The sequence below is a fragment of the Mus caroli genome, chromosome 4 (genome assembly GCF_900094665.2).
Source record: "Mus caroli chromosome 4, CAROLI_EIJ_v1.1, whole genome shotgun sequence".
In the NCBI taxonomy this organism is placed as follows: Eukaryota; Metazoa; Chordata; class Mammalia; order Rodentia; family Muridae; genus Mus; species Mus caroli.
The window spans coordinates 124,820,665-124,847,381 of record NC_034573.1 but is presented as its reverse complement, the minus strand read 5'-3'; the positions used below and the strand labels follow the sequence as shown (position 1 = coordinate 124,847,381).

The 26,717-nt window shown below is 54.1% G+C and overlaps 1 protein-coding gene across 2 annotated transcripts in view; it reads right to left on the bottom strand.

Annotated features, from left to right (window-relative positions):
- Positions 1-3,467: 3,467 nt before the first annotated feature.
- Runx3 (RUNX family transcription factor 3) overlaps positions 3,468-26,717 on the bottom strand; it is a 56,616-nt gene continuing 33,366 nt past the window's right edge. For both annotated transcript variants that reach the window (XM_021160578.2, XM_021160579.2), the window contains 4 exons: positions 25,361-25,517; positions 17,492-17,596; positions 9,915-10,064; positions 3,468-5,971 (listed from right to left, as the gene is read on the bottom strand). In XM_021160578.2, coding sequence (XP_021016237.1) covers positions 5,439-5,971; positions 9,915-10,064; positions 17,492-17,596; positions 25,361-25,517 — 945 coding nt within the window. In that variant the 3' untranslated portion in view covers positions 3,468-5,438. The remainder of the gene's footprint in view (positions 5,972-9,914; positions 10,065-17,491; positions 17,597-25,360; positions 25,518-26,717) is intronic.

Sequence of the window (26,717 nt, the reverse complement as noted above, 5' to 3'; positions counted from 1 at the left end):
AAACCCATATTCTCAGAATTTGGGAGAGGGAGCAGGACGAGCAGAAGTTCAGTGCTAGCCTGGGCTACATGAGCTCCTAACTTAAAAGGGGGGGGGCTTTCAAATGTAATGCGTTAACATGGGAACTTGGGCCTTTCTTCTCATAACCTCTGCATCTGCAGCCTGCAGGCAGAGGGGAGCATCTGGTGTGGCCGGATCAGACTGAGGGACACGAAATCCTTGGCTTTGGTCAGAGGCTTATAATGAAGAAACTGAGATGGGGCTAGGGAAATCCCCAAAGGGCTAACTGAGCAGTAACAATGTCTACTCCTAAAACCCTGTTCCAATGGCTCCGTTAAGCTCCATTCCACCCTGGTCTGGCTTGGTGGTACATGCTTTTGATCCAAGCACTCTGGAGGCAGAGGCAAGTGGATCTCTATGAGTTCGAGGCCAGCTTGGTCAACATAGCAAAGTTCCAAGTCAGCCAGGACCACACAATGGAAGCAGGTCCACACTCAAAGGGCATGGAGTCCTTCCTGTGACATCAGGGTTAGAGGCATCCAGGAAGTCATTGTCATCTAGCTCTTCCCGAATCACAGCTTCTCCCTGTGCTCAGACCAATGGGAGACCTGCTAGCAAGTTTCTCTCTGTGACCCCCCCCCCTCTCTTTCCCACACTCCGCATCTTGGCTCCCCAGTGCCCCATGACCAAGGCCAGCTCCCCTTCGCCACAGTCCTCTTCTGCTCAACCCCAAGCCGACCCTCAATACCTTTATCCACAAGAGTCTCCCATGGAGAAGGCCATCCTGTCTGCCTATGATCTACCCATCTCTCCATTTTGTCTGAGGGGGAAGAGACACCACCGCCTCCAAATCCTCGTGCTGTCCTGTCTGTCTTGAGACTATGTTTTGCTGTGACTTGCTCATCTGCTGGCAGGACTTGGGGAATGAGTTGAGGCCAAAACCTTGAAGATACTGTCCCCTGTCCTCAGTGGAAGAGCCAGGTTATGTGGCCAATGGCAGGCATGCATTAGAGCACCGAGGAGGCTTAGATTCCAGCATGGCCGGCACAGCAAGGAAGGGGCACCCACAGCATCATGACTGCCCATCCCTTTATAGACCTGGCTGGCTCGGCCAGGCACTCTGTGGTGGATATAAATATATAAAACAAACAGCCCACTCTTAGTTGCAAACTAAAAATAGGAAGCTTGGAATCCGGCTTCCCAGACTCCCCTGGCCTGGACCACACAGGTGTGGCAGCGGATATTGGGGGGACATGGGCCCTCACCCCGCTCTCTGCAAGGGTCCCATGGGGAGGAGTCGAGGGAGGTCTGGGTTTCTGCCAGTGAGGGTTCTTACACTCGGCTCCTTTGACAGCTCATTTCATTTATGACCCTGAGCTGAACAGAGCCACTGAAGTGCTCAGGGCTGGGGTGTGGTGTGCAGGGGAGAGCTGTTTCTTCCCGAGGCATGCTGGGGTTCTGGCTGTTTGTGGGAGTGCAGTCTGGGCAGGGAGGGGTGTTGGTTAAGAGGGAGACAGATCTGGGTCTGGGTCAGGTCCTGTCCTCGTGTCTTCATGTCCCCTGTCCTCGTGTCCCACAGCATCGGCCCATCCAGACTTCTCTTCCCTTGGTGGCTCAGAAGGATATGCACTTCTCAGGACAAGAGTTAAAGCTATCGCAGGCTTTGTCACAGGGTGGGGGTCTTTCTGGGAGCTCCCTCAAATCTGCACTATGCCAGTCACAAATCCTCAAGGCAGTGGATCCCTTGACTCTCAAATGAGACACTGAAGACCTCAAGGCTCCTGGGCTGGCAGTAGACTGGCATCCTGCCGGGGTGAGCAGTGTGGGACCCTTTGATTGTGGGAAGTGCGGGAGCCTGCCTGAGGGCTTCCGAAGCTTCCTCCTCAGAACTCAGCTCTTCTCTCCAGGTCCCTGTCTTCTGGTGGGGCCTGGGAGCTCAAGGTCTGTGTGTGACTGTGCTAACATCTGGTACATGTGACCAGGAGGGTGGCTCTGCAGGGCAGAGACAGGAAGCTGCTACTGTCACCGTCACTGCTGGGTGAGGAAACTCCAGGCAGGGCAAGGGCGGCTCTCCTGAGGCTGGGGAGTTCTTCCTAATAGCAGCCCACATTCCTCTCCAAAGCAGGGGGTTTAAGGTGGGGGAGATTTGGTGGAAAGGAACCAACCAATCCTTTCTTTCTGCTGCCTGGAAGCCAGTGCTTCCGCCCCCTACAGGCCTCAGCGTTAACTGCATGGCTTCTTCCAGCTGCCTCCAGCTAAGTGGGGGGGGGGGGGAAGGGGGGGCATCTCTGGGTCTGTATCTGTATCCTTTTGACAAGTGGGATGCAGGTGACAGGAGTTAAATACAGTCAGGGGTTTTGCTCTTCAGTTGTAGGGGCCACCTACAGGTCCACCCTCAGATAAACCAAATAGAAGCATGTGAGCTGTGAAGACAGTTTCCCTGTTCTAACCCAGGGAGAGGTCCTGCTGGGTGACCCACCTTGGGTGTACCTGGGGACAAGTCTTGCATTAGCTGTGGTTAGAATCCTGTGGCGCTACTGGGTAGGAAAGGGTCCAGGGTCTAGGCTGGGAAAACAGGAACTTCTTGTTGGCAGTTGATCTTTGGCTGTTCCTACAAAAGGGCAAGATCTTGGAACTCTGAAGTGGGAACCACAGAGCCACATCTATCTTAGGAAAATCTGTATGTCCCATCTGGTCAGGGGCACAGGCTTGGGGTGGGGGGATTATCTGAGTAGAGGGGGATTATCAAGCTAGGTCCCCACACCATTATCCACAGCCCCAATTTTCAGGCTATGGTCTCAGCTTGGCAACCACCAGCTCCAGGGAGCCATGGAAGGCATGGCAGCTCTCTTTGCTAGCCAGAAGGACCTCATCTCCAAATGACCGATTTGCAGTTCTGTCTTCTCTGCTTCAAGTGTTCCAGCAAGCAGATCCCAGTGGGGGTGAGGGGTGGTGCTTCCTCACAGGGGCTCTCTAGAGGGGTCCCTATCCCCCAAAACCCCCTTACTCTGGGAAGGTCTTCACTCAACAGGGGTTCCCATCCCAGGGAGGACTCCGCTGAGAACATGGTGGCTGTCCCTCCCCAAATCTGCATCCAGGTGACAGATAGGACCATGCAGTAGCTTCTGCCTCTGTGCGATGAACATAGTCAACCAAGGACGAGAGGATTAGTGTAATCTTGAAGGCCCACCTGATATTCTGGGGCCTTAGCCCAGCCAGGAAGGTGGCCTTCCAGGGTCTCTGTAACCACCTTGAAGGAGCTGGGTGGTAGACTCCTCAGCACTGGGGTATCTCCCCACACAGCCAGCTCAACCACATCCAGTGTCCTCTCTCCTGCCCAAGAGTAGGAGATCCCACCCTCCTTCACAACTCCTGAAGCCTGACGCTGGTCCTTCAAGGCATCTGTTATATTATTGTAACAAACACAGATCCCGTTTGACAGTTAAATAGTACCCAAGATGGACAGTTGACCTGTACAAGCAAGTTGTGCATTAAAAAAACAAAACAAAACAAAAAAAACAAAAACAACAAACCAAACATACAAGCAGCCTATAGTGCAAAGCAGGCCCACTTCAGGAAGACCAGCTCACTGCAGGGAGTATACCTCAGGGTAACAATGTCACAAAGGATCCACACCCACCCACACAATTACAGTAACATTGTATCAACCCCCTCCCAGGTTCCTTGTGCTTTCTGTCTAGTCTGTGCTTTCAAGTAGCACTTTAAAGTAGCCTTGCAAATAAGGACCTTTCATTTTTGTGTTTTTTCTCCTCTCCTTTTTCTTGTCTTTTTTTTTTTTTTTTTAATTAGCCCCGGCTGCCTGGGCTCACTGTAGGACTCAGGACAAGACTCAGACTTCACTGTTAATCAGGGATGAGAAAGAGGTGATGGGGGAGGGGTGGCTTTCTATTTCCACCGACCAGCATTTGGGTATGAGGGAGGCTAGTTGTCTGGGGTGGCTTACTCAGTGCTAGGCACTGAGATCCTGAAAGTACCTTTCTTGGTGATCTGGGACGGGTCTGTACCATGGACCAGTAGCGAAGCAGGTAGGAGGGCAATGGGGTCGTAGCTGCTTCCTGAGAAGAGGTGAGAAGGCCCCCTCTGGGTGCAGGGAGCTGGAAGGTTACCTCAGCTACTTCCAAGAGCTAGAGTTTTTTTTTCCTCCGGTAAGGGTGGGACAAGAGACACTGTAACGGGAGGTATCTGCTCAGGATTGTCAGGACCCCCTGACCTACCAGAGTGTGTATGTGGGTGGCTGTTACAGGTGCAGGCAATGGGGAAGGCCAAGCACAAGGCAGAGGCCATCACTAAGGGGCTCACTCAGTTTGAAAAACCAGCTGTGGGCCAGCCAGCTCTGGTAAGAGCTTTTTAACCAATCCCACTGACTGAAGAGGACATCTGATCTCCGCTTGGACACTGCTCTACCATCGCACACCTCACCAGAGACTCCACAGGGCCTCCTGGAGGTCTTGTCCCCTTCTGTGAAGAATGTGAGGTCAGGACCCTGGTGGCGGGGGTCCTGATGACATCACACTAGCAGGGGGTGGGCTCTCATATACACAGACTGCCCCCCCCATTCGAGGTTTTAGATGCTTTTGGTTCAAAGTTGTCTGCTTCTAGGGACAAACAAGTTGGGAGCGGGACTGTGGCCTGGGAGGCAAGGCCCAGAGCACAGCTTGGCTGGACCTAGTGCACAGGGCTAACCACCCTATCGATCCCCATGGTTAGACTTTCTGCCAGGACCTGTCTGCCCCCTGAGAACCCAGTAGGCAATTCAGGTTGGAGTATGCTGGACAGTGTGAGGCCTTCCTTACTTTAGGGACCTGCCACCCAGGATGAGTCTACTCTGGGGCCTGGTGTTTTCAGGTAAGTTAGGACTGATCAGGGGCTGCTGGCCTGGGACCAGGGGGAAGTCAAGTTGGGGACGTGTGTGTGTGTGTGTGTGTGTGTGTGTGTGTGTGTGTGTGTGTGTGTAAGAGAGACGTGGCTCCTCTCTCTCTCTCCAGGGGAGTGAAACCTTCCCAGGGGTTCGAGTTTCCCTTTGGCTTGATGGGCATGGATGGTCCCCAGGGCAGTGTGTGTGTGTGTGTGTGTGTGAGTGTGAGTGTGAGTGTGAGAGAGAGAGAGAGTCCAGACATCTCTGAGCCTGAGCTTCTCTCCCCATCACAGGCAGGGGTAGCCTCTGATTCCAGAATTAATCCTGGGCATGGCTGGAGACAACAGAGGTGGGTTTGGGATGCGCAGCGAGAGAGGACATTGATTTGGGTTGGAGCAGTGTCCTGTGGGAGGTCCCCACATCCTCTGCTCAAACTTGTGGCTGGACAGAGCTCTGGGAGCCACTGCCAGCTCTGGCCCCTGGGACCAGGCCAAAGTCTGTTTCTTCTTGTAGCCTCGGGCTGGAGGGAAGGATTCGGTTGGCCCGAGAGTCTCCAGGGTGCTTAGTAGGGCCGCCACACGGCCTCGTCCATGCGGCCCGGCGTGCTCAGGGCCGTGGGCGAGTTGCTGTGGCTGCCGTCGGCTTCCACGCCATCAGCCTGGCCCAGGCTGGGGTTCATGAGGTTGCCTGCTGACACCGAAGCGCCGCTGGGGCAGGAGGTTAGCATGCGGGTGGGCGAGCGCTCACCACCTCCCGCGGCTGCCATGGAGAACTGGTAGGAGCCGGAGGAGGCGCCGTAAAAGAGGTGGTAGGGCGCCGGGTTGGCCTGAAAGGGCCCGCTCTGGCTCTGCGGGGCCCCGGGGTAGGGCGGAGGGAGGTAGGTATGGTGGAAGCGGCTGCTGGCCGGCATGCCCGCCACGCTCAGGCTGCCCAGGCTGGTGCCCGATGGTGTGGCGCTGTAGGGGAAGGCGGCAGACATGGCTCCCGGGTAGTGCATCCTGGGGTCCGGGAAGCGGCTCTCTGTGAGGCTCTGCAGCGTAGGGAAGGAGCGGTCAAACTGGCGGGGGTCGGAGAAGGGGTTCAGGTCTGAGGAGCCTAGGGACACACAGCAAAAAGGGGGGTGTCAGTCAAGTGCACAGACCAAGACCACTGTGGGTTTTCTCATACTGTGCGGTGACTTTCCTGGGGATCTCTTCCTCAGGCTGGGCTGTGCAGGGCTGTGCCCTGTGCAGAGGGCTTTTGCTGCAGATCTGGTGGGAACTCTGGGTCAAAATGGAGGGGACAGCCCTCCCTCCTCCTGTGTGTCTTTCCCAGCCTGCTAGGACAGACACCAGAAAGGGCTCCCACCTCATTCTGAAGAGCTGGCAAGATCAAGGGTGTGAATAGAGTCCCCAGGGGCCCCGTGAGACTGGGAGTCCTAGCTTCGGAAGAGGGAAAAACAGGCAGAGAAACAGAAAGGCTGATTCTCCACTCAGGCAGAGAAAGTTCCAGAGTGCTTCGGAAGGCCTCTCTGTTTACTGCTGAGGCCAGTGTCTGTGTGTGTGTGTGTGTGTGTGTGTGTGCAGGTAGGTAGGTAGGTAGGTTGGTGTCTTAGCTGTGGGGGGATCTGCTGGTCCACACCCCCACTTCTTGAGCCTATATCCCTCAAGGCTGCCCTGCATGTTGGTCACACAACTACACTCATGACACCTTCATCTACCTCCGTTGCAAAATTAAACACCTAGTTGGAGGCACTTGGGGTCCCAACCACACAGCAACATCAGGGGTCTGGAATTCTCAGCGGACTCCAAGATAGAGAGTGCCAATCTGCACACCTACTTTTGTAATCATGGGCAAAGCTAATCCCATTGGTGGGAAAACAGTGCCCCAAGCAAGGGAGCGGCATGAAGGTCACAGAACACCCTGTCCTGGGTCCCAACACTGGCCCCATAGCTACTGCCTCTTTGGGGAGGCAGCTGGACTCTCCCAGTGGCTTCTGGAGCCATGGCTTTGACTCTCACTCCCAGGTGTCCCCCCTTGTCAAGTCACTTAACCTCTCCACACCAATTTCCCAAGGACCTAGATCAAATTGAGTAAACTCAAAACACAGATGACAGAGTCAGGCCCAGAGTCTGCAGTGTTCCATTTGTCTTGCTGCCTCATCTTTTGCTGCCACATCCCTTGCTCTGGGTCCCCAGAAGTGGCTGCCCATGTGAATGCTGGGATTGGGGACCCCTGATCACAAAAGCAGGTGTGCTGATTGGCACCCCCTATCTTGGAGCCCCCTTGAGAATTCCAGACCCCTGGTGGTCAGGATCCCCAAGTGCCTCCAGCCAGTGTTTAGTTTTGCAACAGAGGCAAATGAAGGTGTTATAACATGAAACCTCGATCTAGGGCTCTCCTGGTACCCTGGCAGCAATGTCAGGGCATAGTCCCGAGTGTGGCCCAGAGCCTCGGCCTGTCAGCCTCGGCTGCTTCATGCATGGAAGGCCAGGGGAGGCCCTAGTCCTGGGCTAGCAGGGTTGGTACTACTCTGGGTGGGCCTCTGGCCATGATCAAGATGTGCCTGAGGAATCAGAGCTCAGGCCTCCTACTTCCTGGGTTCTGCCCAGGGTGTCAGGGACCCTCAGGTAACTGGTACTCCTTGGGTCTCTGGGATATGCGTCAGTGCCTCTGGGCCTGGCTGTGGGTCACTATGAAGGGTTGCCCTTGGTGCCAGGTGAGGAGAACAGACAAGGGGCAGGCCACTGGAGCATTCTGAAATAAAAACTGGTGACTCCTTGGCTGGTGAGTGTGTCTTGAGGCCTGGGAGGGGGAGATGCCTGATGCCCATCTCCTGCAGAGAGGATGCTGCAAGATGAGAGGATGCTGGATAAAGATGCCTGCTGGCAGGGGACCCTGCTCTCCAAGCAGATCAAACAAGACTTAGGAGGGGACAGTGGGACTCTGGTCCTGCAGCGGAGAGCCTGGGCCATGTGGAGCTGCCAGTGTCCCCTCCTGACTCTGTCCTCATTGTCCCAGCTTCCCCTCCAGAGTGGTAGGGACATACATGCCCCAGGTGTCCCCTTGGACCCTCAGCAGCTTCCTCAGACTCCTGTGCCCATGCTCAGCTTCACAGCCCCAGGAAATCTGAGCTGTCGGGGCCACTGTCAGGCAGCCAAGCTAGCAGCTCAAGGAAATGTTTATTTTCTCCAAATTGCCCTGACTGCTGCATACAGCTGAATGAGCCCTTTGAGCTGTGAGAAGCCCCCATTGTGGGTGTCTGCAGCAGGGTGGGGTGGGGGACCCTGGGTCTTGGCATTGCCTGTAGTGTCCAAAGCTAGGGGTCAAGGCCGTTAACAGGCACTGAGAGAAGTGGTGGGGCATCCTGAGGGGAGGGCCAGGGAGTGTGACTCTTCATGCATGAGTCTGCCAAAGCCACTCTGTGACAGGAGCCTCTTCACTTTGTGGATGAGAAAACACAGGCTCAGAGAAGTTAGATGACCTGCCTAAGATCACACAGCCAGTGCAAAGCAGGGTTGAAAGCATGGCTGAGGGTATGCTAGGGTATCCAGGACCCTCTCCTAAACACCAAGGGCCAATTGGAGCTACCATTTGGCTGAGGAATCCCATGTCAGGGTTCAGTAAGAGAAGGACTGGCCATCCATGCCATACTAGCTAGGTGAGGACCAGGGCTATGTGGAAGCTCATTCTAGCTCCTGGGAGCACACAGTCCAAAGACCACACTCTCACTGTGACAGAGCCAACATGCATTTTTCTCTCATGAGAACCAATGGACAGAAACCTGCTGGCCTCTGGGGTGTCCCTGGCTTACACCCCATCCCTTCTAGGCCAGGCTCTGTAGGTGCTGGCCTGAGGGGGTGACGTAGGGACAAACTTCTGGTCAGAGCTGAGCATGAGAGAGATGCTGAACACTTATCTAAAGGGCCTGGGGCTCAAACGCCAAATCTCCAACTCACAAGCCCATGGGTTCAGGCATGCTGGGGTCAGGGCCTATCCTTACCTTGGGCTAGCTTCCTGGCACATGGAGAGATGGTGGCACTATGCCTCTGACACTGTGTCATGCACAGAACACATGGATAATAATTTTCCCAGCAGTGCCTGACCCCCACGGAATGACCAGTGTGGAGAAGGGCAGACGGTAGGTGACAGAGGTACCAGCATGTAGCCCACTCTGATCTTAATGTTCAGATCACTCTCAGGCCCACCTAAGGACAAGCCAGGGAGACACTAGACTCAGCCACCAGAAAGCCCCGGCCTGCTTCAGCCTCTACTGTGCCACATGTGCCACAGTGGCCCTGAGCCAGCACTGGTGATCAGAAGGGACAGGTACCACACTGGGCAGCAGCTAGCCCTCAGGCCTCTGTGGTTTGGCTTCTGCCCCTGACTGACCTGAGCCAGCTACATTTAGCCTCCTCCTGTCTCTGGCTCCTAACAGAAGTATGAGGCCGGCCATAGGGCTGGCCAGGCACCTGCCCCATGTGGGGCCAACGGGAGATTTGCTTGCAGCCCAGCTTCCTCATCTGTGCAACTGGGCAGCTGCTGACCCCAGGGCTCTCTGTTTGTGTCGCTCTAGATGGGGAGACTGAGCTAGGCAGCACTGCCATCCTTTATCACAGCTTCTGGTGTGACTAACACCCAGCCGTGGGAAGAGATAGCCTCACCCTATCTCTCCTCACTGTGAGAGAGCTGAGGTAGTAGGGCTGTGTGTACAGTGGGGACACAGTTGCCATGGCTCTATGGACACCGCAGGATTGCCCTCGCGTCCCTGTGGACTAATGAACTTCAGAGGGAGGGATGGCCACATCTGTTCCCACTCATCCCGGGGTCAGGCACTGTGCATGAGTCAGTGAACATTTGCTGAGGGAGTGGGCAAAGGCCTGGTGCAGAGAAGCCCTCGGGAGACCTGCGAGTGTAGACTGCAGACTGCCCCAGCTGTCCACCGATAAACAGTGGGGGAGCTATCTTCCCCAGGGACTTGGCCTGGGATAGATGGACTGCATCCTGGATCCTTATCCACCGCCCTGCTTGCTCCCCAAGGGTCTTTGCTCCTCCGTACCTTGGATTGGGGTCTGGGCTTGGCTGCTGAAGTGGCTCGTGGTGCTGAGAGAGCCACGGGGGCTGGGTGTGCTTGGTGTTACACGCATGCGCAGGTCTCCAAAGCGGTCGGGGAAGGCCTTGGTCTGGTCTTCTATCTTCTGCCGGTGCCCTGTGGAGCATGGGGAGTTCATCAGCCACTATAATGCCTTGTCCTACTAGGAAGTTCTTCCTGGAGTCTAGCTTAGGTCTCTGTGGAACTCTGATTTTCTAAACAGAACAGGGATCGTGGCTATGTGCCACTTCAGGCTGCCTGATCTCTCCTCAGAAGAATGGTCATTCTTAACATCACACTCAGAGCTCTGATTGGACCGGCACGTTGTGATGTTAAGCTCTGAACTACCTCCCCAGCGTGGTCTGACAGGTAAGAATACTGAGGCAGCAGGCCTAGAAGAATGTCTCGGGCAGTCAGGTTGCCAAGGAGTCGGGAGAAGTCCCCAGGGGCGGCATGCAGATCTCCACACTCCATGGATCCCACAATTCATGCACCCCTGTGAGGACGTGAGGCTGTGGGAGGGAGCTCTGGTTACCTGGCCCTGACCAACCTAGCTACCCCCAAGCTTGTCTTCCCTTGAGGCCTTAGGAAGGAGGGTAGAGGTGTGGTATTAGGGGGCATACAGGCTCTGGTCCCTGCCCAGACACAGCGCACACAGGAGTCCCAGGCTGGCTGTGCACCTACTGAGGGTGGAGGACACCTGGACGAGGACACCTGGAGTGTCACTAAGTGTCACGGGCACTCCCAGTCACCCATCTTTCACTTCTCAAACAACACACCGAGATTCTAAACTAGAACTGAGCCCTGGCTGCAGAGACCCCTTGTCAGTGAGGCCCTGTGCCCATCGGCTTTCAAGTTTCTCCTCTCAGCCTCTTTTTGAGTTCATGTGAATGAAAACCACAGAGGGAGACCACATTCATGGAACTTTCTAGAGAGGGTGTGTATGACTGTGCCACTTTCTCCTGGAGTGACAATCCCGGAAGCTCAGTGTCCTTGCCTATGAGGTGGGGACAATGACCAGCCTCTCAGAAATGCCCTTGCTGCCACCCTGGCTCACGAGTATGACACAAAGAGCAACATTATTGGATGTCCCTTGAGCCTGCCTGTCACATTTCCTAGGGGTGTAGCTGCCTCTCGATCCTCTCCTCAATAGACAGCAATCTGAGTGCCTCCTTCTGGGTCCATATGAGCTCACACCTCCTGTCTGGCATCTCTGCCCAATGCCCAAACCCTAGCTCAGGACTGCCTCAGAAACTGAGCAGGAGGTCCCAGAAGGCAAAGTTCAGCAGGTGGCCAATAGCTAGGGAGCCCTGCTGTCCTCTCACGAGGCACCAGCCAAGTCCAGTGGTTTTCTTGGCAGCAGCTGTCACCACTCCAAGGCTAGAAAGTGAAGGGGAAGGTGTGGCCTGGGGGCACCTGTCACTGGCTGCAGACTCTAAGGCTTGCCTTCTCCAACCTCCCAGCAAAAAGTCTGCGATAAGACAGGCAAGATGGCTAGGGGCTGGGCAGAAGGAGGAGCTTGTGGCTCACTGAGGACGCCTGGCTAGGGTCATGACGATCTCATGTTGTCTCTGGCTCAGTGGAAATGCCAAAGGGCAGCTCTGAGGCTACTGGAGATGCCAGGGACCATGAAGTCCAAGGCATCTCAACAGGCAGGAAGCCTACCGGATGGACAGAGGCTGAGGGCTTAGCAGTCAGCTTGGGTGCAAGGAACTGGGTGTCTCAGTCAACCACAAGCTCTAAGGCAGCCAATGGGGCCATGCTGCTGGTGCAAAACCTCAGGCCTGTTGCCATTGTCCTCGCCTGATGAGCAAAGTCCCCTGGCTCTGAGTCACAGTATACTGTGTTTGCAGTGGTTCCTATGGCCAGCAGGAGGGTAGGCGCGGGGTGACTGCGGGCTCAAGGGTGGGCCCCAACAGATATAACCTGGAGCTCACTCATCACACATCTACCGTGAGCTACAAGCACCACCCCTAACACACTGACTGCAGGGGAGGCAGAGGACACACCAGGACACTGAGGCCAGGGTGGTGACTAGGAAGCCGGCCCAGATCCCTAACTCCAGGGACCCAGTGTCTTGCCCATTACTCCCCTCCCCCCCACCCCGTGGCGAAGGGCACGCTCCCTGGAAGAGAGGACACTGCCAGGAATGCTTCCTGTGCCTGTGCAGTACCGAAGCCATTGCCAGGGAGGGGCAGAGGGGAGTCTGCTGACCCCACATGGCCAGGGCGCCAGAGAGTCTCAGAGCCACGAGGCTGAGGCTCTCATGCTGGGAGCAGAACTGAACGGAAGCAAGAATGCCTGGCCGGTGCCCGGGTGCCCCGGGGAGGCGGTGGGCCGCAGAAAAAGCCTTTCATTCTTTTCCCACAGCGAGAGCATGGAGCTGCCTGGCTCCCTCACCCACGCGTGTCTTGCCCTTCTGTGCTTCCTGCCTCAGTGGTAGTCCTCCCCCTAACCCCCACAACCTGTTCACCTATGTCCCCTTCCTTGGAGAGTCACTGACTTAAAAAAAAATCACAAGAAGTTTGCATTGGTCCAACTGGCTTCCAGCCCCCAGTGGAAAGAGAGGAGGCAGCTTCGGCCTCCTGCTGCACCCGGCCTGGCGAGAACCGACACGCCCCCATTGTACAGGTGGAAACACTGAGGCTGGGAAGAGCCACTGCTGGGCTGACAGCTGATATAGGACAACTGGCCACCGCTTTCCCTGGAGCCCATCTCAGGGAGGGGCCTGGTTGTGAGACTCAAGGCATGAGCATCATGGCGTTGGGACCCAGCCCAGAGTGCTCTCTGCACGCAGTGGGAGGGGCATGAGCAGAGGAACAGGACTGGGTGTCTTAGTTACTCTCTATTGCTGAGATCAAGCACTGGGACCAAAAAGTAAAGGGAAGGAAAGAGTTGTAAACTCCCAGGTCACACACACTCCACCTGACTGGCTTGAGGAGGAGCAAGCCTGTCAGCAGCAGTTTCTCCACAGCCTCTGCCTTGTGCTCCTGCCCTGACTTCCCTCAGTGATGGGTGTGGCCCAAGAGCTGTAAAATAAGTCTGCCCCCTCCCCCAAGTTGCTTGTGGTCATGGTGTTTTATCAAAGCAACAGAAACCCTAACTAGGACACAGGGTCTCAGCAGACCCCAGAAGGGTTCTGCCTTGCTTTGAAACTCAGGGCTGAGTCCCAAGCACACAACCACTGCAGGCTAACTGGCTTTCCTCTGGGCCTCAGTTTCCCTGTCTGTCAAGTGTTATTTGTAATCCCTCCCCTGGTCTGGTCAAAATAGAGTCCTCCTGGGGAGAAGGATGCCCAGGGGGAAAGGCTTCAAGCTGGGAGTCTGATCACAGCGAATGCCTGGGACCCTGCCCCTGCCTGTGGGAGGCAGATCTCAGCCAGCACACTCCAGTGGCCCCGGACCCATTGAAGACAGCCATCATGCAGTGGTAGCCTTGTTTCGGATTCCCACTAGGCTTCCGCTGTTTCTTCTATAAAATGGGGATTAAAAAGCTTAATGCCGCCTCCCTTCTCCCAAAGGGTGGAGTCAGACTTAAGCAGTACACAGCCCTGCAGGCTCTGAACTTCCCGGGAGGTGACAACCCTGCTCTGACCCGCCTCCCACTCCTGGGTCAACAGCTTCCATTGAGCAGAGCTAAGCCATTAGTGAACCCCACAGGCAGGTGACACGGGTCCAAGGCTCTAGACTGGGAGATTTCCCAGGGATACATAAATAATCCAGTTGGGACTTCATTACTGCTCCCAAGCAGGCTAACATGGGTCCCTCCACCTGCCAGACTTCCTGGTGTCTCATGAGCCAAGCAAGCCTCTGCCAGGGTTAGTTCCTGTCTGCGGCAGGTGGGGCAGGAGGAGGCTGGGATCCCTGTGCCGGGTGGACCACACATATAACCTTAAGGCCACAACCCTCCAAAAAGCTCCCTTTCCCCTCTCAGCCGCCCCGCCCCCTGCAAGTCTCACAGCCGGAAAGAGAGGGAGCAAGGCGGAGGTCACAAGGTGATCCTAAAACCTGGAGTGAGCCGCCTAGGCTACAGAACGCCTCCGACAGAGGAGAGCTGGGCTCTGGCTGGCAAGAGGCCAGCTCCATGTCTGGCCTCAAAGAGGCAGGAGGTAGGATGCAGAGAGAAAGAGAGAGAGAGAGAGAGAGAGAGAGAGAGAGAGAGAGAGAGAGAGAGAGAGAGAGAGACAGAGAGAGAGAGAGAGAGAGAGAGAGAGAGGCACAGTCGGGTAGGGCCCTGAGAACAAGGTGAGTCCCCAGCCATCAGACCCTGGGCTGGTCCAGAGTTTCCCAGCAGCCTCCCTGCAGCCTGCAACCCACACACACAGCAGCCACTGTGCGCTTGCTGCCGTGGCTTGCTCTGCGGCCTGTGGGGAGATTTACACCGGACTCGGATCAGCCGCTCGGATGGCAGGCGGGTGCCGGGCCTGGGGTGGTCTGCTGTGAATTGGCCCCCTGTGAGCAGATGAAAACCAGTGGTGGCTGGGCAGGGAAGCTGGCTGGCAGAGGGCCAGTGGCAGGGAGGTAGCAGGCTCCCGCCCAGGGCTGCAACTGGGGCTTCCAGGCCTGGGCCTGATTAGGGGAGTTGGGAGGTCTGAGGTTAACCCTTTCCCTTCTATTGGGCGGGCTCTCTCAGATCTGCCAGGCTTTCCTTGGGTGCTCCCAGGCTCTTGGGGGGACTGACGACCAGGAGTGGCTGTCTCTCTGGAACCCAAGCATCCTGTTCTCAGCTTCCCCACACCTGGAGGCCAGGATGGCACCGCCCTTCACTTGTCTCCAAGGCCCAGGTATAGCACTGGGCCATTTTCTCTGCCCATACCAGGTCCCAAGAGGTCACACTGCTATGCGCCCCCCCCCTTTCAGGACTGAACCTCAACCAGGAAGCCTTCCCACCCTGCCCACCCTTTGCCTACTATGGCTTCCTCTTAGCTTTGTTGAAGCGAACAAATGATTTACTCAGCTCAGTCCTGACTTACTTAAGTAAGAAATATCAGCTAAACGTTCCTGTGGGCATCCCTGGGGCCAGGTGCAAGTAGCAGACAGGCAAAAGAGAATGCTGGTGTGGTGGAGCATGCGGACCAGCACAGAGGCATAACTCTGGCATGGTGGCCGCTGTGCAAAGGCCCTGAGGCAGGAATGTTCCTGGCAGAAGCCAGCAGCTGGAGAGAGGAAGAGGGTGCAAGAGAGGAAGAGGCCACCACCAGATTCGGCACTGTAAAACCTGTTTCCTCCTTTCTCCTGTGGAATGTGAGACCCAGGAGAGTGGGACCAGCAGGTGGCGGGTAGTGCTGGAGGTATGGCAGCCAGTGCCTGGGAAAATATTTGTGGAAATTGCTTTGTGCGCATTTAGAGAAAGAGATGCTTCAGGCCATCCCTTCAGCCTCCAGAAGCGCATGGAAGCTGGGTCCCACACTTTTGGTAGCAGCACCTGCTGTGCCTGGAGAGTGGGGTTAGCTGCCCCTAGCTGTGGCCACTGCTGCTGTGCCCAGCTCCTGAACCACCTCCCATCCCAGTGCTGGATTCAGCTCAGCAACCTGCGTTTGAACCAGTCCCCATTAACTGGAAGGGATCCATCAGAGACCGAGGCCACACAGGGAGGAAGCCACTATATCAGCCTCAGCCCGAGCTGGCCACCTGGCTGCATACTGGGCACAGTCTGCAGGGCACTAGAGGGGACCGACCTGGCCACAGAAGCCACAGCTGGGTCTCAGGGATGCAGGACTGTCACTCCCAGACTCTGGACCAGCCCTAGCCACCCACAGAGGCTCTGACCTCACAGGGGTTGGCAAGTGGAGGAAGGGGAAACTGCAGAAACCTGAGAGCCGTGTGTGTGTGTGTGTGTGTGTGTGTGTGTGTGTGTGTGTGACACTTCCTGTATGATAGTGGTAAGTCAGGACTCTTATGATCCCCCTAAGTCCCAGACCGAAACACTGCATGAGGCTATGCATACTGGGTTTCTCAGTGCTGCCGCTGCCTGTGGGGGTCCCCACCTGTACGTAGGGAAACTGAGTCCAGCAAAGAAGAATACTAAGCAGATCGGGTCTAGAGAATAGGAACTCGAGGCCTGATTTCTGGGTCAGTTAGGCCATAGGCAGAAGTTAGCATGTCCCAAGGATGGGATAACCTGGAGTAACATGGAAAATAGCCCTTCTCTTCTGCTCTGTTCCAAAAATGAGCTAGTAAGAAGGCCCAGAGAGGGATACTAAGTGTCTTAGGCCACACAGCAATCCCAGTGTCTGACCCCATCTATCTCTTTCTGTTCTGTCTCCCTCCCAGCTGGCTTATTCCTTAAAGGGCCAGCTGATCTATGGTGGGTTGGGGAACCAAGAGAAGGTGTGCAGAGGACTCCCTGAGCAGGCTGACCCACATCCTCACCCACAGGCCTCAAGAAGCACAGGGCTAACAGATGTACACAGGATATTCTTGGGACCCGCAGGCATTGCCTGGCCACTTAGAACCTCTCTATGCTGCACAGACCCACTGTGGGCCAGGATCAGATCAGGCCCCTTCACAGAGAAGGCACTCAGTGCCTGTCTCCTGGCCATACGGTCGCTGAGGCCCTGGCTGAGATGACTGCACATCAGTCACAAGTTGCCTTGTACAGATGCATCTGTTGCCTGTGCACAGCAGTAGCCTAGGCAACAGTAGCCTAGGCAATTACTTGTGCAAACCCATTTTTCAGACAAGAAATATGAGGCTGAAAGTGATCAGCCCAAGACCTACAGTTCAGAGCATGGGAGGTGACCGTGAGGCAATGTGACTTCCCCAAGTCCATTGTCCATCTCTGCCTCCGACACCCCCCCCCGCCCCGAAAAGAACTACCTGCTGGAGCACTAAGTGAGGGGCGAAGCCTGACTCTTGGCTGGAATGGCTCTCACTAATGTGGACCTGGCGAGCCACGCTCCTTTGAGTTTCCTGGGTACCAGAAAGGGGTCTCAGGCCCTGCCCTCCTGTCCCAAGCCCTGGCAGCCTGAGACAGGAGCATATCCCCCACAAATACTGGTCCATCACCTCTTAGAACAGGGAAACCTTTTGGCTCAGCCATCATGAAAAGCTTCTTTAGTACATGTGCAAATTCTACCCCCTGCTGCAGACACTGAGGGACAGGGAATTGCCAAATGCAGGTGATGCTCAGTGTACACTCACAGCATCCCTGTTCTCAGCTGCAGGGATCCCGTAGCCAGTGTGCCTGGGCTCTGAAGATGCAGGGCTTTCAGGAGGGGATGTGGTTTCATGGCACCCTCGGTAGCTGTTCCCTTACATCCTTCATCACTGCAGAGGCAGCTGGGGTGCAGAGCAGACTGGCCTAAGCCTCATCCCAAATGCTGCCCGCCATGGTGCCCTTCCTCTTTCCTGCTGTCCCTAGAGAGTCTGGGCCATCTTGGTCTCCTTGCTGACCCTTCAGAGCCTGAGGCTGAGCCCAGACGGCTGAAGTTTAGCACGGAGACCCTCTGAGTGCTTGGAAGGAGACACAGAGCTACAGGTACAGCCCCCTAGTGCCCTTCTCCCCTGGACCCTTTGCCCTGACTAGGGCTCAGTAGCACTTACGTCGGGGCTCCCGGGGTCCATCCACAGTGACCTTGATGGCTCGGTGGTAGGTAGCCACTTGGGTAGGGTTGGTGAACACGGTGATTGTGAGCGTAAAACTCTTCCCTGGGGAAATCAAGGCAGGAATTGGTGAAAGGTGCATGCACAGTCCCCCGGCCTCCCTCCTGGGCCCAGCCGCCAGTAGTCCCACGCCTGCGATTACAGAGCGAGAGTGTAGTTCAAGCTGTTGGGCTTGGCATTCAAGGCCACAGGAGGTGTGGCCCTAGCTGTCCTCCGACTACACAGGGCCCTTTTGGCTTTCTTCCTTCATTCTATGAGACTATATTTTTGTGATCATCTACTTAGGGACTCATATGATTTTGTGGTAAAGATGGGTGTGTGCTTTTTCCTGAGAGCAATTAGTGATCTTTACAGGGAAAAAAAAATTGAGAACACAAAACATATTTAAAAAGAAGAAGTGCCGGGCTTGGTGGTGCACGCCTTTAATCCCAGCACTTGGGAGGCAGAGGCAGACAGATTTCTGAGTTCGAGGCCAGCCTGGTCTACAAAGTGAGTTCAGGAAAGCCAGGGCTATACAGAGAAACCCTGTCTTGAACCCCATCCCCAAAAAGAAGAAGAAGAAGAAGAAGAAGAAGAAGAAGAAGAAGAAGAAGAAGAAGAAGAAGAAGAAGAAGAAGAAGTCCCACCCACAGTTCCACTGGCTGAGACGGCCACCATCATTTGGAGCTTCTCTTCCACTCCTCCGGGTGGAACAGTTTTTACACAGTTGTCATGGTGATAACATCCATAGCTTTTCATTTTTTAATTTGTTGGGTTTTGAGACAGGATCTCTCAATGTAACCCTGGCTGTTTTGGAACTCAGTGTAAAAACCAGGCTGGCCTTGAACTTGCTGAGATCCACCTGTCTCTGCCTCCCAAATACTAGCACCTGTCTTGTTTGTTTATTTATTTATTTTTATTTTTATTTTATTTATTTATTTATTTTGCCTGTATGCATGTATGTATGTATGTATGTGCACCATGCATGTGATCTGGCACCCTCAAAGACCAGACCAGGACATCAGATCCCCTGGAACTGTACTTAGTGACTGTTGTGAGCCACCGATGTGTGTGCTGGGAATCAAACCCAGCTCCCTTGGAGAGGAGCCAGTACTCTAACCACTGAGGCCCCCGTCTTGTTTTCTTTCCTCCTGGCATTACAAGCTCTCCAAATTCTTCAATTTTTAATGGCTACTAAGTATTCCCTTGGCTGAAGTCTCAGCTTTGATTGGTCCACCCCCTTATGTCACGTTAAGTTCTTGCTGTTGTGTGCAGCCCTCACTGTAGAGGGCCGATCTGGGAGCTGTAGACACAACTGTTATTTCCAGAACCCTGTTCTATTTTTAGATAGATGTTTGGCTTCAATGTCTCCATTCAAAATTCCTCAGAGGGGAAAATCTTTTAAAATAATACGGTTTTGGTTGTTGTTTTTTTTTTCTCTTTACCATTTAAAATATGACCTTCCATGTGTCAAAATCTCTTTCTACATCTCTTCTCTGTAGACTTCCTCCCAGAGAGTTACAGGAGGTATTGAGCGAGGGTGTCACCTCAGAGGCCCGGGATGAGTTTGTGGTGGCCGATCTTGACTCTCTTGGGACACGTACCTCATCATGAGTGACGTGAGGTCACACGTCACCCAAATGCCACTGGCTTCTGTCTATCACAACGGAAGATCTTCAATTCCTCTTGATTTTGTTTGCCTTTCTTGTATTAGTGAGACTGAAACTGTCTCTGGTGACTATCCATCACCAGAATCCAACACACATCACTGTCTCCTCTTCTTGAGACTTTCCCGTTGGGGCTTTAGGACCTTTGACAAATGCTGCATCTGAAGCTTTTTCCGCAGCTATGGGCTGTGGCCCATAGACGATGTGGCCACCATAGTCTGATTTCTAACTTCACCCCTTTCTCACGATCCATTTTCTCTCTGTCTCTTTGTCTCTCTGTCTCTGCCTCTGTCTCTCTCTCTCTCTCTGTCCTCCCCTCCTTCCTCCCTCTTTCTCTTTCTTCTACTGTCCATGTTAGAGACCTCCCCAGGCAGGAAGTAGATGAAGGTGTGCTTTCAAAGTACTCTACCTTGAAGGCCAAAGGTTTAGGGACGTCCGTCAAAGGGCAAGTCTGCTCTTTCTACCATCTTAGTCATTTTATCACGCTGTACACTGTCTGTGTCCAGGGCTTCATCTCTCTGCCTGTTTCCCCAATGTCTAAGCCAGCGCCATTACCATTTAAGACGAGCCTGGGTGGGTGGGGTGGGGACAAGAAGGGACTCCACAGATACCCAAGCTCCATTCCCCACGTCCAGCTTTGCCTCTGTGGACTGACTCTCAACCCAAGTGAGTGGCTTGGGAACTCCCCCTGGGCACTCCAAGCCCAGGCATTTGTGCCTCTCTGGAGTGGCCCCCAGAGATGCCCAGGAGGCTACTGGAGACAGGTCATGTTAATGGTGCCCTAAGAAGAGGGCCAGTTTTCACAGTCCTGCTCTCCAAGAGGACACAGGCAATCTTATTGTTCTCTTTGCTCAAGGGAAAATTCTAGCTCAGGAAACAGGAGACGCCTGAGCATGGCTGAGGCAGCCAGGCCAGCCAGCCAGCTGAGCCTCCAAACTCAAGAGCTTCTGGGAGAGTACAGAGCACCCTGGGAAATAGACCCAGCACTGGAAGAAGGTCCCTGAGGTGGCCAGCAGAGCCCAGGACACAAATATTAAGGCATCTATCCTTGGAGGTTTGAGTTAGGAAAGCCAGACTGGCCCCACCCCCAGGCCCAGGGACTATTTGCTTGATTTCTGGAATAAGAACTGCAGACAGTCTGGGGAGACACAGGGCAGGTGGCCTCAGACTCCTTTCTACTCCCCTTGGGGACACTCTTCTCTCTGCCTTCTCATTTTGAGGTCATTTCTCTCCTAGACTCCTCCTCCCAACCAATGGGGGCACGAAGGGGAAGTTGGAGTGGCTGTCTGACCTCATTGCTTCTAGGGCCACAATGATGGGGGTGGGTGGGGTGGGGTAGGCTGATACCTGGAGCCTTAGCTGCCAGGACTCCAGACTGAGGGCTAGGTCTGTACTGGAGAGTCCTTTTTCAGACTTAGTCCTTTTCAATGAGGACTTCCCCTAGCTACTTTATTTAAAGGTGACATTTTAGAGGCCAGGGGGTGGGGGTTGACTTCAGTGTTAGAAGGTTTGTCTAGAATGCTTCATGTCCTGGGTTCCATCCCCAGGGCCAAAACCCTCAAACAGAGTGGAGATTTTCAATTTGGCCTCTGTGGTTGGCCCTTCTTAGTATAGAGCTGGCCAGGGATCTGGGACAGGAAAATCTGCAATAGTATTGTCCCCAACCCTTAACTGGAAGAGCCTCTCTCAAGCCAGAGTGCAAGCCACAAGCCACAGAAGTCTAATGAGCAGTGCCTGTGACCTTGTCACCAACAAGCTACGCAGACATTTACAGATCACATGACAGTCCTTAGAGATTTCTCTGAATAGTCTCAGTGCTCCTCATAAACTCAACGTTATGGTCATCACCAGAACCACTGTTAGAGCTTACTGTGGAATCTGTTACACAGACCACCAGAATACCATGATCCCCCTCCCCAGTGTCTAAATGTAGCTGTTCCCCTCTCCAGCTCCATGTGCTTCCTGCCCCTGGACCTGTGTAAAGTTTCTTTGCAAAGTTCGCTTCAGAATCTGCCTGCTGGCTCACTTTCTCTCTCTTAGGTGCTAAGTTCACAGGGGCCAGAGTGTCACCCTATCTCCACCCTACCTTACCCCCAGTCCCCAGGATGCTACCCCGTGTATGATAGAGACTGAATTAACTATTTTAAATGCACCAACTTTCCAGATGCAAAGACTGAGGCTCACAGAGGAGCTGTGGTTGCCCAGCTCCCATAGGATCCAGGCAGGACCCAGAATCACACATGCAACTCACCATCTGCCCCAGGGAACAGACCACATGCCACTCCTGAGGTCACCAGCAGCTCCTTGCCTTCTCAACCAACCACAGAGCTGGAAAGGGAGTCAGGTTTGGGGCCAAGAGCAAGAGACCTTGAGAAAGATGGGTGGAGCAAGCTGTCCCCAGTTTCCTTGGTGGTGCTCAGTGAGAGCATCTCTCTGATGCAGGAAACTACGAGGAAGATGCAGGAGGTGGCTGGCTGGGCAAGAGCCTAGCAACCATGCTATGGTGCCAGGCCACAAGGCCATGAGTTGCAATCAAGAAACTATGTGGGCTCTGGTTGCTGGCGGCTTGGGTGGGGGATGGGGATAGGGTTAGGGGAGGAGGGGGAGGGGGCCGGTAGGAAGGCTGTCCTGATCAGGTGTGTGAAACACGTGTACCCTGCAACCCTGACCAATCAGCAGTCTCAAGTGGGTCAGGAAGTATGACTGACAAGCCCCGCCCACAGGGAGCTGTCTGGACTCCTGGGGCCTCCCCTCAGCTCCGTAACCTCCCGGCTTCAGCAAGACACGTTTATCCCTCCCCTAGTGATGCCATCAGCCCTCACCTACAGCTCTCTCCCCGGAGGCCTCTCTCCACACACCTCTGCAGCTTCTCAGCCAAGGTACTCAGTGATTCACTCCTCTGTGCCTAGGCCAGTGGTTACTTTGTCTCCTAGATGACAAGCTGGGGATTCGCCATGGTGAAGAGTCTGGAGAACACCAGCCCTCGGGTGGATGCGTGCTCACTAAAGTTCATGCACAGGTGGACAGGTGCGCGCGCGCGCATGTGCGTGTGTGCCTGTGTGTGTGTGTGTGCGTGCACGTGTGTGCGTGTGCGTGTGTGTGTGTAAGCACACACAAGCCCAGCACTGCCTAGGGCCACAAAGAATTAAATTATCCTAGGAGGGAAAAATGTACTTAAAAACAAACAAACAAACACTCAGTTTTACTTAAACGAAAGCAAAATAGTGGATTCTTTTTCAAAAGATGGTTTTGCTTCCATCTGGGGGAGGGGGGACAGATGCAGATGTGACTCAGTGGTATAGACCATTTGTCCTACAGGAATCAGAGCCAGGCTTTGATACTTAGCTCTGCAAAAAAGCCAAAACAGAACACCTCCCCCCCCACCCCCCAGAAAAAAAAACCAAAAACCCTGTTCACTACTCTGTAAAGAATTTGCCCATCTCCAGCAAACCCTGGCACAGGCTGACGCTTGGTCACGTTCTCATTTTGAGCCCTGTCATTCTGTGTTGGGGGGGGGGTTCTGTGAAGAGTGAGCTGCCCCACTGCCTGCGTTGAAGAGGCAGGGTCTCACTGGGTCATTTACATATTCAAATCTGCATCCGCAATAAATGGCTTTTCTTTGGCACTACTACGAAAGACAGAGCTCTAGGGATTGCTGGTAGAAGGTGGCCATGGCCCCTGAAGGAAGCTGAGGTGCAGATTTGGAGACATGAAGGGCAGGGAGGGGTGCAGAGGCTGGCTGGGGGCCTGGCTGGCTCGTACTCCTTTCTGCTCACACCTGCAGTATTGTGAGAGTAACGGGGGGGGGGGCGGTGCTGGTGCATGTCTTTCCTTTTTGAAAAGTGTTCTGGGATTCAGACAGAAATCAGGATTAAAAAAAAAAAAAAGCCAAAATTCTTGGGTTCTTTAGCTGGCCCTAAAGCGGCCCTCGTTCTCAGTGTCAGTCAGAGGCAGGCTCTCAGACAGGAATTTCCCAAGCGTTGGGACAGGCATGGCAGAAGTGTGGCACCATGCACTCTGGACAACGGCACTACCCTCCTCACATCAGCACCCATGCCTCTCCCACTCAACAGTGCACACCTTCTGGGTTTCCCCCGCCCCCGGCCAAACCACACTGCAATCAGAGACTCAGTGAGTGTTAGTGCTCAAAGAGACCTCAAAGGCTCTCCCAGTGCCAACCATTTAAAGTACAAAAGCTCTACCCTGTACCTGGACCTCAGTATCTGGAAACTCACACATTTATACTGGTGTCTTTAATTCACCCCAGGTCTCATTTAAAATGTGTGATTATCCCCCCCCCCCCATCTCACAGATAAAAATATGGAGGCACAAAGAGGCTAAATTAGTTTTCTAACACCATCCAGCAAGTCCCTAGCTGGCTTGGAACTCAGGCCAAGGTCAACCGCCCTAGCTCAGACTGGAAAACCAGGAGCCAAGGGCTCTGCCCAGAGTTCTGTGGGCATAGGCTTCCTTCTCCCTCCCAGGACCAAATGATCCAAAAGCATGCAGTTCAGTGATACCTTAGAAACATCTCTCTTTGAGGGGCCTTGGATCTGGGCGGTACAATTCACTAAGAGATGTCAGTGGGTTAGGTGTGGTAGCACACACCTGCGATCCTAGCACTGAGGCAGAGCCAATACTAAAAATCTGGGGTTAATCTTGGCTACATAACAAGTTCCAGGCCAGCCTGTACTATACCTGGTGTGAGACTGCCTCAAAATAAATAAAGCAAAAATACTTCTTAGTAGCAGAGAGGCCACAGTAAGTTAGAGAATCATCACCATCACCGTCCTTTTCTTTCCCTGCTACCTCCCAAGAGAGGGAGCAGTGTGGAGGAAGAAGAGAGTCCTGAGTGCCTAATGCCTCGTGGGGTTCGCTATCCACCGACTTCCCTAGAGACCGACATGCTATAATGTGCCCCCGCCCCCGCCCTCATCACCTGGACCCTACACCCGTGGCACTCCACTCAGGGCCAGACCTTCAATTAAGTTGCAAAGGGCTCAGAGATTGGGGATGACAAAGGGGGCTTGGGGACTAATTAGAAGCGGCAACGAAAGCTTAATTCATAAAAGCAAACATTTTCCACCCATCAACCTGCAACCAGTTAAGGGCTACGTTTGAAAGAAATCTGTGCGTGGGGAAGGGAGCCAACAGGAACAGGAAATGTTCGAAAGAATGTAAACTATTTCAGTTTCATAAAAAGCAACAAGCAAACAGTTATTACATGCAAATAACGCCCTGGTTTTAATTAATGCTGAAAAGTCAAAAATATGTTTGACATTTGTATGTATATACTGAACGGCTGCAGCGCACAAAATGGTGCCCAGATGCCCGGTGGGGAGCTGGCTGGCAGCTCGCAGGGAACTCCAACCTTGAGAAGGTCTTGTTTATTGGTGTTGAAAAGTACCATTTTGCCCCAGCAATAGCAGCCAGAAGCCGGCTCACTTCCTAACCCTGGAGGGCTCCCAGAGCTTGGGAAGGTGATTGCTCAGCCACTGCTCAGCAGGCTAGTCTGATCTCCCTATCCCCAGGGCATGGGAACAGGGAGGGCTCTTCCACCCCAGAGTTACTTGATGACGGGTTTTGGGTCCCAGCAACCTCCCACTCAACAGCCCCTGGCGGCAGCCACTGTGGCGTCTGGTCCTGCTTTCTTGCTACTACCGGGGTGGATCAGGCTGGCACGTCAGCCAGCGTGAGCCTGGCCAGAGGCTGAGATGGCGCAGCCTTCAAACTTTTCATTCCAACATCCCATCACCCCACTCAGAATTCTCTATTTGAAAGTACCTGAAGAAGCCTCCAGCTCTGCGGAGACTATGCCCCTGGGAGACCACAGAGGACCCCCGGGGAGAGAGGCTGGGATGCCTCGGCCCCAACTGAAAGACATCTATCTATATACCCTGCTTGAGCTGTGCGCGCAGGAACCTCCCACAGCATCTTTTCTGAGATCACAGATGCTAATGGGGAAAGAAGGGCAGCACCGGAGACTTCAGAAGTTGCTAAACCCTGCGAGAACCTGCGAGAAAACTCTCCTTTACTCGAAAGAGATCACAGACACATCCACATAAAAGGGTGGCGCTGCCTACCGGGCCTGCAGATTTGAGACCCATTAGCTTTCCTCAATTCTCATCCCCACCTTTGCCATCCCAGAGTTCCCCCTGCTCACCTCGCCCACTGCGGCCCACGAATCGAAGGTCGTTGAACCTGGCCACTTGGTTCTTCATGACAGCGGAAGCGTTGCGCAGCTCTGCGGAGTAGTTCTCATCATTGCCGGCCATCACGGTCACCACCGTTCCGTCGGGCACATCCCCCAGGGCCACCACCTGAGGAAACGGGCAGGAGAGAGGATGGCTTAGAAAAGCCAAAAGGAGGGGCTCACGCAGCTGCCCGCCCAGGTCCCACGCTCGCTGAGGAGTTCTGAGAGTCAGGGTGAAAGAGGCTTAGCCTTGTGTGGATCCGTTCCCAATACAGCCAAAGCCAAGTAATGAGCTCTCTAGCCTCCAGACTCAAATCCTGGGTCCAGTGGTTGATGGAAGCTCCAAGAAAACATCCATTTTTATTAAATTAAGTCTAGGCCAGAGCTATCAATCAACAAGGTCACAGGTAAGGGTGGGGCGGCAAAGGAGACTACACTGCTCTCAGCCAAAGAATCAGCAACCTTAATAACCGGGCTACTCCTTGCAGTCAATTAAGGCACTGGCCCTTTGGGGTATGGAATTTGGCCCCCGCAGTGTGACCAAGGCCCAGTTAAATGGCCTCAGCAGAGCCCTGGATTCGTTATGCAGAGAAAATGCAAAATGCAAAACAAACTGCTTTTTTGCAAGTTGATCCAGAAAACCCCGGGTAAGAGGACAGGGTGGTTTCGATCACTGAGCATGTACCTGCTGGGAACTGTTGGATGGGTGGGTGGAGATGCCCCTTAAATGTCATCTCTTCCCCCACTCCTTCCCACCCAAGGCGCATCAAGAGGCAGATGCCTTTTGAACCAGACTTTAAACAGAGTCACAGCCATTTAAACGTGGCTGCCGTGTGCAGGGACTGGGGATCCAGATGGTAAAGATTTCAAGGAGAAAATGTTTGGGGTCTGATTAAAAAGGCCAGATTTCCTGTCAACATCCTGTCTTCTTTTAATTTCAAAGATTCCTTTTAAGCTCCAAGTGACAGTAAAACCTCCGATCTGACGATTACAGTCACACGGCCCTCCTCCCCTCCTCCCCCTCCTCTCCCTCCTCCCCGGGAGATTTCCCCCAATGGTATTTTAAGATGTCACCCGGGAGACCTCAAAGAGTCACCAGCCTTCCCCCCCCCACCCCTTTCCAATTTGAAGTCTTAATGGGAGTGAGGAGGGCCTCAGCTGCCAGCAGCCAGCGTTTCCAGCCACCTCGGGCATCACTACCTCCCAGCCGCTGGCCCTTCCTACTCTGTCCTTTCTCACGGCAGCTGCGAGAGGTTTAGGGGAAAACCAAGGCGTTTTCGTTTCATCTGGCTGCCCCCCTTACGAGAGAGAGAGAGAGAGAGAGAGA